The sequence below is a fragment of the Schistocerca piceifrons genome, chromosome 8, assembly GCF_021461385.2.
Source record: "Schistocerca piceifrons isolate TAMUIC-IGC-003096 chromosome 8, iqSchPice1.1, whole genome shotgun sequence".
Taxonomy (NCBI): Eukaryota; Metazoa; Arthropoda; class Insecta; order Orthoptera; family Acrididae; genus Schistocerca; species Schistocerca piceifrons.
This window is the reverse complement of record NC_060145.1, coordinates 2,079,812-2,091,927: the sequence shown is the minus strand read 5'-3', so window position 1 is coordinate 2,091,927 and position 12,116 is coordinate 2,079,812. Positions and strand designations below refer to the sequence as shown.

At 45.2% G+C, this 12,116-nt stretch overlaps 1 protein-coding gene across 1 annotated transcript in view; it reads right to left on the bottom strand.

Moving 5' to 3' along the window:
* The window catches only part of LOC124711471 (glucose dehydrogenase [FAD, quinone]-like), a 69,279-nt gene that overhangs the window by 35,097 nt on the left and 22,066 nt on the right, over positions 1-12,116 (bottom strand). The window contains exons 2-3 of the mRNA XM_047241577.1: positions 11,069-11,377; positions 7,971-8,151 (exon numbers count right to left, since the gene is read on the bottom strand). Of these exons, the coding sequence (XP_047097533.1) occupies positions 7,971-8,151; positions 11,069-11,377 (490 nt within the window). The remainder of the gene's footprint in view (positions 1-7,970; positions 8,152-11,068; positions 11,378-12,116) is intronic.

Genomic DNA, 12,116 nt, shown 5'->3' with positions numbered 1-12,116 from the left:
ATTCAACATTATGCCTTTCTCACTGTTTGACCTTTTCTGCCCACGTCCCGTTTCTAATTAGTCACATATGCAAACGTTTATGTACGGTTTCTTGCAATCACAGCGTCAGATTTGCACCTGGTGGCCAAAGTTTGAATTAATTTTTCCCAACGTAAATCGCTTCCGTATTACGGCATTAGCGTATCTGCCAAGTTTCGCTCCGCCCTACGATAATCACAGCCAACAGCGGACCCTGTGAATAGCCGCACTTCAATTACAACCGTCGGGTACCAATGAATCAGGAACACAAAATCTGTATTGAAAAAGTTTGAAAAAACTGGAGCAAATTAGCAATTTCAGCCTCAATTAGTAAACATATGAAAGCAGGAGGAAGAAATTTTCCAAAGCACCGGGGTTCACATAAATGCACATTTGCAACCACTACATTATCACAGTCGGTCTCACGACTTCATGAAATGCCTCAAGCACAGGTAAACAACGTACCCTACATGCTGCATCTGACTAGGCGTTTCACCTGCTTGTATAACTGACACCTTTTTACCCAGACTGCCATCAGTTACAATAGTAGCATTTGAAACTAGAAATTGTAGCTGTATCATCAGCTTGAGACAAAACTTTTACCATCTGGTGAGCAAGATGTATGAGACAGGCGAAATACCCTCAGACTTCAGGAAGAATATAATAATTCCACTCCCAAAGAAAGCAGGAGTTGACAGGTGTGAAAATAACCGAACTACCAGTTTAATAAGTCACAGCTGCAAAATACTAACGCGAATTCTTTGCAGACGAATGGAAAAACTGGTAGAAGCCGACGTCGGGGAAGATCAGTTTGGACTCCGTAGAAATGTTGGAACACGTGTGGCAATACTGACCCTACGACTTATCTTAGAAGAAAGATTAAGGATAGGCAAACATACGTCTCTAGCATTTGTAGACTTAGAGAAAGCTTTTGACAATGTTGACTGGAATACTCTCTTTCAAATTCTGAAGGTAGCAAGGTTCAAATACAGGGAGCGAAAGGCTATTTACAATTTGTACAGAAACCAGATGGCAGTTATAAGAGTCAAGGGACATGAAAGAGAAGCAGTGGTTGGGAAGGGAGTGAGACAGGGTTGTAGCCTCTCCCCAATGCTATTCAATCTGTATATTGAGCAAGCAGTAAAGGAAACAAAAGAAAAAAATCGGAGTAGGTATTAAAATCCTTGAAGAAGAAATAAAAACGTTGAGGTTCGCCGATGACATTGTAATTCTGTCAGAGTCAGCAAAGGACTTGGAACAGCAGTTGAACGGAATGGACAGTGTCTTGGAAGGAGGATATAAGATGAACATCAACAAAAGCAAAACGAGGATAATGGAATGTAGTCGAATTAAGTCGGGTGATGCTGAGGGAATTAGATTAGGAAATGAGACGCTTAAAGTAGTAGATGAGTTTTGCTATTTGGGGAGCAAAATAACTGGTGATGGTCGAAGTAGAGAGGATATAAAATGTAGACTGGTGATGGCAAGGAAAGAGTTTCTGCAGAAGACAAATCTGTTAACATCGAGTATAGATTTAAGTGTCAGAAACTCATTTCTGAAAGTATTTACATGGGGTGTAGCCATGTATGGAAGTGAAACATGGACGATAACTAATTTGCTTTCGAAATGTGGTGTTACAGAAGAATGCTGAAGATTAGATGGGTAGATCGCATAACTAATGAGGAAGTACTGAACAGCCATGAAGAATAAAGATGAAGAGTGTTAATAACGCAGGTTTTATTTAAAACTCTGTAAGAGTTTTCACATTAGAAAAATTAGGAGGGGCTACTTTTTAACACGGCCCCGTAGATCCAAATGTAATATTCGCAAATCTAAGTATTATCTCCCAAACTATAAAAACCAACAAAAACTGAGTGAATAATATGCATGTTACATTCAAATACGTGAATAAACTGTTTTCGTCATGGTTCATATTTTCAGTTATCATCGTACAAGTGCAGTGTCAGCGGAAATGATTTATAGTACCTCAGCGGCTAACATAATTTGTGTGAAATTATAGTACCTCAGCGCCTAACATAATTTGTGTGCAATATCATCTTCTGTATTATTGTTCATTATTAGCAGTATTACACAGACATAATCAGTAAAATTGAATGTAACTAGGAACTGAATTCACGGCAATGTGTTTGCCTGCATGCACGGCGCGGAAGGTAATCGTCAGTAAATGTGCTTACAAACGACGCACGCGTTGATTTTATACTACACAATGTGAACTTACCGTTTTTCTGTGTCAGAAAACATCAGAATAGTAAAGCCACAAGGGAGAAATTGTGGCTGAACGTAGATCCAGCTCCGAAAACGAGTGTCTCGAAGGCCATCGATAAATATACAGAACACTGCTCACGTACTTCCTAATATCTCCGCCGGCCGCGGTGGCCGTGCAGTTCTAGCGCTGCAGTCCGGAACCGCGGGGCTGCTACGGTCGCAGGTTCGAATCCTGCCTCGGGCATGGATGTGTGTGATGTCCTTAGGTTCGTTAGGTTTAATTAGAACTAATTAAACCTAGTTCTAGGGGACTGATAACCTAAGATGTTAAGTCCCATAGTACTCAGAGCCGTCGTGTCGTCGTGGCTCTGAGCACTATGGGACTCAACTGCTGAGGTCATCAGTCCCCTAGAACTTAGAACTAGTTAAACCTAACTAACCTAAGGACATCACACACATCCATGCCCGAGGCAGGATTCGAACCTGCGACCGTAGCGGTCTTGCGGTTCCAGACTGCAGCGCCTTTAACTGCACGACCACTTCGGCCGGCAGTACTCAGAGCCATTTGAACCTAATATCTCCAGTCTGCCGACTTAGAAACATAAAAATAGTATTCCTACTTATCTGAAAAACTACTGTGAGTATATTACCAATACAATCCACTGTTTGTAGTCAATAAGGTAATAAACAGCACTTAAGACCTGTGGTATAAATATTTATAGTGTCACTTGTAGGGTTAATGAAGAGTCTTGGTTCAGCTATATTTTCAGTATTGCTGTTGTCGATTTAAAAATGAAAAAATTAGATTGTCCCGCATATTTCCATTCACTAATGTATTGTGGAACCATTATTTGGCGAAAGGTGAGTTAAAGGAAGAGTATTTTGAGAATCCAGAAGCGTGTTGTAAGAATTATATGTGGTGTTAATGTAGGGACATCCTGCAGAGACCTCTTCAGAAAACTGGACATTTTGACAAATTCTTAGTGCATGCATTCATTAATGTCCTTTGTCATCACCAATATTTTTCTCATAACATAAAATAGTGAAAATCATTACTGTCACAGCAGGACAACAAACAACCTCTACAATCCGTTCAAGGGGTTAACACTAGTACAGAAAGAAGTATAAATGGCTACACATGTATTCAACACGTACCAGAGGCCTTAAATACAAAATAGATAATGTGGTTGAGTTGAAGACTTAAAGAACTTTCTATTGGACAACTTCTTCAACTTCGTTAAAGAGTATCTTCACAGAAATTTTCAAATTTAATGTTTTAGGTTACAAATAATTAGAATTAGCTCTTTAGTAGTATAATGTAATGTCACTTCACCATTTTACAATTAAATTAAATGTACAGCTTTGATCCCTCCCCATATGCTAGCGTTCATTCTTCGTGGAATTCATGGAATACGAGTAATGCAGTGTAGTGTAAAAAAAGAGTAATAGGTTATCTATAACTTGCACAGCAACCAGATTGCAGCTCTTAGAATCGAAGGAGGTGAAAAGGAAGCTGTTGTTGAGAAAGGAATGAAACAGGGGTGTATCCTGTCACCGAAGTTATTCAGTATGTGCACAGAGAAAGCAGTAAAGCAAGTTAAGGAGACATTTCAAAAATGAATTTGAAATTCATAGAAAAATAACTTTGAGGTTTGCCGATGACATTGTAATTCTGTCACAGACGACATAGGACTTCAAAGGAGTGGATAGTATCTGAAAAGAGATTATAAGATAAACACCGACAGAAGTAAAATAAGCGTGATGGAATGTAGTCGAATTAAATTAGGCGATTCTGTGGTAATTAGATTAGGAAATCAGACACTAAAACTAGTCGACGAATTTTGTCATTTGGGCAGTGTAGTAACTGACGACGGCAGAAGCAGTACACAAAGAGAAAAGATTCCCTGACAACAAATAGCACGTCAATACTAAATTCGAATTTACGTGTTAGACTGCTTGTTCTGCAATGATTTATCTCGAGTGTAGCCTCATGCGGAAGTTAAACGCGGACCGGAAACAGTGCAGACAGGAGGAGGGTAGAAGTTTTTGAAATGTGGTGCTGCAGAAGAATACTTGAGATTAGATCGGTAGATCGATTGTGTAATAAAGAGATACTGCGTTGAATTGAGGAGGAGAGAGATCCGCGGCACAGTGCGAATGAGAGAAGGGACAGGGTGATACGACACATGCTGTCGCGTCAAGTAACAGTTAATTCGGTCATGGAACAAAGTGTAGGGGATAGTATGAAGGTACAGACTGATGTAGGCTGCAGCATTTATGCAAACATGAAAAACGACGTGTACAAGATAGAGCAGCGCGGAGAGCTGCATCAAAATAGTCTATGGACTGATCACAACACCACCGTTACATAAAAGTACACAGTTAATGTGAAAAGAAACTGCCAAAATGGACTGGAACTGCGCAGGTGTCAGGAGGCACGTGGTTCATGCTTCGGTAGTGATACTGGTCTTCATACATACAGCGGAGAAGTTGAGTCTGTATGGCGAGTAGCAACTTTCCTTCTCATAACACTGTTACATTCCATCCCGGATTTTCCATTGTTTGATTTTGGCCTTCATACACCTGTTCATAGATGGATGTCCACTTCTGACAAAAATCTAACCAGTATGACGTGTAGGCCACGGGACGTACATGCCGAAACATCGCCGTAATAGTCGTAGGCAGATGTGTTCCTGTTTTTATTGTTGCCGTATAAAGTCTGTCCCACTGACTTCCGAATCATGAACATCCTAGTATATTTTTGATTCCGTGAGTTCATCTGCGTGACCTTCACGGAAGAAATGTTATGTATAATACTTGTGGTCGTTGAAACAACAAGTTAACACGTATGGGTCATGTGCTGCGTAGTCCCGTGTTCAACAATGTGCTTCGAAACATTTGCGCCTGCTGCAGTACTGTACTGTATCGTCAGTTCTGTCACAGATGGCCGCCTATCCTGGTTCCTACTTCCGCGTTCCGTGCCAAGACGCGGACAGCCAACACCTGTTCCCCTACTCGCGGTTTCACCGTGCCTCAACCACTTTCCATAGACGCTCACGACAGTGGGATACGGACAGTCTACCAGCTCCGTCGTTTTCGAAATGCTAGTTCTCACGCTCCGGACATTAACGATCTGCTCGTTGTCAAAGTCGCCTGTGTCAGTAGATTTCCCCGTTTGCGGCCTGCATCGTCTCAAGAATTATTTACCATCGATCTCTGCTCCGCTTATATACTTTCCTTACCGTATCGCCACCAAGCGGCATTGAATCTCGCTGTTTGCAGAGATCGTAATGTTTCGGCTGATGGGTGTATGTAGGAGGAACGAGGTAGTATTGTGACTCCTGACTGATTCTGAAAAAGGGACAGTCAGAACTATGTAAGGCTGCGACAAAAATAAACTCGTGCTCGATTGTGCAGCCTTTTATCGTAACCTCTTTCATTATTCGGTAACAGTGCTAGATTGCCGAGGGATACTCAGGAATTGGTCTAACAAGTACTATGCATGCGTCCTCTTTTGTGAGTGAATTATGCTGCCTTAGGATTTTTCTGATACAGTAATTGTGAGTGTGGCATCTGCCTTTCCCATGACTGGATTTACGTAGTTATTCCATTCTGAATCGCTCCGAACAGGTACTCGCAGGACTGATCTGGAGAGAGCTTTTTTTCCCTTGATCGTTGTTTGATCTAACTGTACATCGAAGATGCAGTGACGGAAATAACAGAAAGGTTCAAGAGTGCGATTCAAATCCAGGGTGAAAGGATATCAGTGATAAGATTCGCCGATGACATTCCTATCCTCAGTAAAAGTGCTGAAGAATTGTAGGATCTGTTGAATGGAACGAACAGCCTAATGAGAACAGAATATGGAATGAGAGTAAGTCGAAGATACAGGAAAGTAATGAGAAGTACCAGGAATGAGAACAGCGGGGAACTCAACATCGGGATTGGTGATTACGAGGTAGATTAAGTTAAGGAATTGCGCTACCTAGGCAGCAAAATAACCCAAGATGGACTGTGCAAGGAGGACATAAGAAGCAGACTAGCGTGGCCAAGAAGGACATTCCTGGCTAAGAGAAGTCTGCTAGTATCAAACATAGGCGTTAATTTCAGGAACATATTTCTAAGAACGTGCATTTGTACAGTACTATATGTTACAGAAACATCGACAATTGGAAGCCGAACAGAAAAGAATAGAAGAATTTGAGATGTGGCGCTATAAAAAATAGTAAAAATGAGGTGGACTCATAAGGTAAGGAATGAGGAGTTTCTCTGCAGAATCATCGAGGAAATGAATATATGGAAAACATTGACAAGAAGAAGGATCAGGATGACAGGACATCTGTTAAGACATCAAGGAATAACTTCCATGGTACTAGTGGGAGCTGTAGAGGGTAAAAACTGTAGAGGGAGGCAGAGATTGGGATACACCCAGCAAGTAATTGAGGAAGTAGGTTGCGATCGCTACTGTGAGGTGAAAAGGTTGGCAGAGGAGAGAAATTCGTGACGGGTCACACCAAGCCAGCCAGAAGACTGACCACTCAAAATAAATAAAGCTAACACCACTTGGACGAAATATGGACTGTCAGGAGGACAAAAATTTCTCACTTCGTCCGAATGGTTTCAGAATAAATTAAATTGCTGCAGTACAATCACAAGTTGAAGGACTGATAGGTTCAAATGGTTCAAATGGCTCTGAGCACTATGGGACTTAACGTCTGAGGTCATCAGCCCCCTAGAACGTAGAACTACTTAAACCTAACTAACCTAAGGACATCACATACATCCGTGCCCGAGGCAGGATTCGAACCTGCGACCGCAGCGGTTGCGCGGTTCCAGACTGAAGCGCCTAGAACCGCTCGGCCACTCTGGCCGGCTAACTGATAGGTGTTTTTACAATTAATAAAAGATGATTTTCTTCATTTATGGTATTAACAGATACACGTCACCAATTATTCGATTTTAAAACATAAAAAATAGAAAAAAAGATGGCGGAGAAAGGTGAAAGATCTTAAAAAGGAAGCATCACATATTCACTAAGTTGGAAGGACCAACATTAGGAAAGGATAGTGTAAGAAGAAGAAGATGATGTGTTTTGAAGAGTGATTAGATTGTAGATGTAAAAAAAGAGCTGAAATGGGTAGTAATATGGAGATGAAGGTATTCGGGAGGGTGGGGGAGGGGGTAGTGTCTTAGATATCAGAAAGGGAGTCGGGTACTGGATTGTGGATCGAGCCATGATACGGAAGGGAAGAGAATACGGAAAAATTAGGAGGGTTGGGAGATATCTGATGAGGGATAGGCTAGGGAGAGAAGTTTTGGAACTGATAGGATGACTAATAATTCTGACTGATTTCTTCGTCTGGGAGAGCCAGTTGATTGGAGATCTAATGGGAGAGGTTATGGAGTATGTGTAGGTGATGGGTTGTTGGGTTTTATCTTGGTAGATGTGAGAGCATACCAGGATTGGAAAATAAAGATACCGAACAATGGGATTGTTGAAGTCAGCTTTGTGATAGTGTAGCGTATAGGTAAGTGTTCAATGAGAGCAAGGATGAGGGACCCGTATGGTGGAAGGTAACCGTATGCAGAAGGCAGGATGGAGACGTATCTTTCAAGAAAGTGGAGGGAGTGACAGAACTTGGCTGGAGCGGAGTGGCCAGGCGTAGGAGAGGATGAGGTGGGATGGAGGTAGGCGCAGGCGCCGCGACTGCTGGTAGTCCGCCGACCTCGTCGTAGCTCCAGCCCGGGTTGCCCAGCTGGGCCCAGCGGTCGTAGTCGCGCCGGTTGCCGCGCACGTACAGCATGGCGTTGAGCACGCTGGAGCCGCCCAGCACCTTGCCGCGCGGCCAGTTGCAGCGCCCGCCGCGCATCGCCAGGCAGTAGCGGTCCGACGGCTCCGTCTGGAACCTGCGGGCCGACCGTCCGCTTACCACGTAGTTCTGCTAGTAGGGGCAGTCGTGAAGTTTTAATCGTCACCTCGAAAAGATACTGTTTCGTAATTAATGCCTTCCTTATGTGCAGCTACATGTGTGCATTTCTGCTGTTACCTGGCCGAGCAAACCGAATATGCGGCAGTAGCGGAAGCTAACTTGGTCATTTGACAAGTTACTGCTACGCTCCAGTTAAAGTAGACGCGCGTTGCCACCAGACAGACGAAGTCTGCTGTTAACAGCTTAAATTTGAAACTTCCTGGCAGAATAAAGCTGTGTGCCGGACCGAAACTCGAACTCGGGACCTTTGCCTTTTGCAAGCGAGTGCTCTGTCAACTCACCTGTCCAAACATGACTGACGACCCCTTCTCACAGCTTTACTTCCGCCAGTACCTCATCTCCTACCTTCCAAACTTTATCCTCGAAACATCCTCCAGGCTGTGCTGAACCATGTCTCCGAAGTATCCTTCTTCCAGCAGTGCTATTCCCGCCGGTTTCGCAGGAGAGCTTCTCTGAAGTTTGGAAGCTAGGAGACGAAGTACTGGAGCAAGTAAAGCTGTGAGGACGGATCCTGAGATGTGCTTGGGTGGTTCAGTCAGCAGAGCACTTGTTCGCGAAAGGCAAAGCTCCCGTGTTCGAATCTCCGTCCTGCACCCAGTATTAATCTGCCTCAGAAGAGTGAAAAATTTCATTCCAGCATTACATTTATTGGTGGAGAGAAGGAGAAAGCATTTCTAGTGTAGGCGGAAAAGGTAACGAACCATGCAAACAAACGTTAAAGCTGGGCAAATCAGTGCCGAGCAAACTACGGCGGGAGGGATGTGATTGTTAGATAAATGGAACTGAAGCATTTACTGCACCCTCTTACCCCAGAAAGGCCACGTAAAATATCCAATCACCTGTAACCCTGGAAAACCAACGACAACAAGACTAGTGTTTCAAAATTATTCTTACAACTTTGATTACATACATTTCCGAAATGGGAACAGGTAGAAAGGTGCGGGTTGCGGCATAATGTTCAAAAACACTTGTAGATTTTTCCCTGCTTATTTTTAGTTATTGACGAAAACGACGACCTTTTGCCCTTATGGTAGCAGTTGTTCGGCTGGGATTTGATTGGCAGTGTTGTTGGATGTCCCCCTAGGGACATCGTGCCAAATTCTCTCGAACTGGTGTGCTAGATCGTTAAAATCCCGAGCTGGTCGGAGGGCCCTGCCTGCTCCAAACGTTCTCATTTGGGGAGAAATCCGGCGACATTGTTCACCAAGTCAGGGTTTGTCAAGGACGAAGACGAGCAGTAGAATCCAACGCCGTGTGCGGTCGGGCATTATCTTGCTGAAATGTAAGCCCATGATGGCTTGCCATGAAGAGTAACAAAACGGGGCGTAGAATATCGTCGACGCACCACAGTGCTGTAAAAATGCCTCGGATGACAGTGAAAGAGGGTCTGCTACGGAAATAAGGGGAACCCCAGAATATCATTGCTGTTTGTCGGGCCGTATGGGGACCGACAGTCAAGTTCGTATCCCACTGCAGTCGTGCGGGACGTCTCCGGCCACGTCCGCAGCTTGGAATCTCATTGAACTGAGTGTAGTTGTCTTCTATAATGAGTCCCGCTTCAAACTGAGCCCCAGTGACTTCCCCCAGGAGGACATCCAAAAACGCTAACAATAAGTGCCAAGCCGAATAACTGGTTGCATAAGCGCCACATGTGGATCAATGCGATATTGACTTGAACAATTTGTGAACTGCTTCTCTCAAATGAATTATCAAATTTTCTGAAATTTTAATCATTTGTTTGTAAATATACATCATATCTGCCGATTTGCGCCCCATTCGGATAATTCCTTCGTGGTGCGATGTTTCCATTGTCTTAGAATCAAAGTTGTAAAGATCCTTCTGGAAAGCGCTATATACCCGCGGGAGTTGTGGATTTGGCAAATCAAAACGCTTTAATAACGACAGGGCGGTCAGCATTGGTCGTTGAACTAGAAATGTCTATTACTGTTGCAAATCGATTTCAATCACTGCGTGACCATCATCAGTGCTAGTATTAAAGCCCTGTGGACTTGTAAAGACAGACAGTAAAACTGCAACATCTGCATACATCAATGACAGACCGAAGGTACAAATTCAACCGCCAGTCTGACAAGTACCATTCGTTGGAGACGTGTAGATAATGCAGTTTTACTGTTTCTATTTATAAGGGCTTTTATAATAGCACTGATAAGGATCACGCAGTGACTCAGATAGATTTGCAACGGCAATAAGGATTTCTACCCGCCAGGGCAGCCGAGAGCGCTGACGCGCTGCTTCCTGGACTCGGGTAGGCGCGCCGGCCCCGGATCGAATCCACCCGGCGGATTAACGGCGAGGGTCGGTGTGCCGGCCAGCCTGGATGTGGTTTTTAGGCGGTTTTCCACATCCCGCTAGGTGAATACCGGGCTGGTCCCCACGTTACGCCCCAGTTACACGACTCGCAGACATCTGAACACGTTCGCACCTTTCCACGAATTACACTAGACGCAGACGGCAGGCGTACACTAATTCCGTCCCGGGGCATCCGGCCACCCCTTTCCACTAACCTTGCCAAATCCGTTCCTAACAATTCCGACCCTGCGTCAACGCGGGACATGGCACCAGTGAAAGAAAGAAAGAATAAGGATTTCTACTCCAACGACCAGTGCTGATCCTCCTCGTGTTGTTAATACTGGTGTGGAGGTCGCGGTGCACGCAACTCCTGATGGAATTCTCATTCAGTGAAAACGTTGTTAGTGGGGGGCTCGTGTTAATGCTGATTTGAAATGGTCAGTAGGTAGATCTCACACGACTTGACGCCGTAGAGAGAGAGCAAGAGGGCGCCAGCGAGCAGCTACTGTGCGCAGGCTACTGGCCTCCAGTCGAGCGGCGACAGCTGCAGCGCGGGGAACATGAGCGGCAGGTCGGCGAGCGGCGGCTCGTCGCCGCCCGCCTCCAGCAGAAGCACCCGCCAGCCCTGCACCTCGGAGAGGCGCGCCGCCAGCGTCGCCCCCGCCGACCCGCCGCCCACCACCACCACGTCGTAGGTGTCGTGCGGCACGCGCACGTCGTGCGGCCGCTGCCACGAGTCGGTGATGTCCGGCCTGGAGAAGTGGATGGTCAGCCGCACCAGCAGGATGTACGCCATGCCCGGCCCGAAGGCGGCCGCGATGCGCGCCGCCGTCGCCGCCGCCGAGTACCGCCGTGGGGGCGGCGCCATCGTCACAGCCGCAGCCGCAGCCGAGTCCCACCTGCCGCACGGACACGGGCCACCGTCAACTTCTGCACGGCGTTACGTCTGCCGGGTGGTTATAAAACTGACGTATGGCAGCGAAACTTGGTAGTTACGCTAATTCGTCAATGTTGAAGGGATGTACGCTGGAAAAAAAAATTTGTTCCAATTTTGACCACATGGTACAAATTTGACACTGCACATTGTTTGTATGGCGGTAAGACAGCCCGATGTCATTTGGCACAGACAAGCCGTAGTGCGAGTGAAGAGTGCGGTTGCGTCCACCTCGGTATCTCCGCGACCAGTGCGTCGAACTGCTACCAGAAAGGACCCGGGTTCCATTCCTGATCAGGTCGGAGATTTTCTCCGCTCAGAGACTGGCTGATGAGTTGTCCTTACGTTCGTATCGTCACTGCTGACATTCGACCATTGAGACGGCTGTATGGTCACGCACCGGAAGCAAAAAAAAAAAAAAAAAAAAAAATGTGGCTATAGAGAAGAGAGACTGTCCGCTCTTAGTGACATTGTTTTATGTGAGTGGTTGCAATTGCAGTTCTGCGTTGAGAAAATATCGCCGATTGAAAGAAGTGAGGAGAGGCCAGATATCAATAAAAGCTTTAAGGAAGATGATGATAAAGTTCGAAAACATTGGCGAGTTTGGTGTGACACCTGGAAGAGGAGGGCGTCCTATC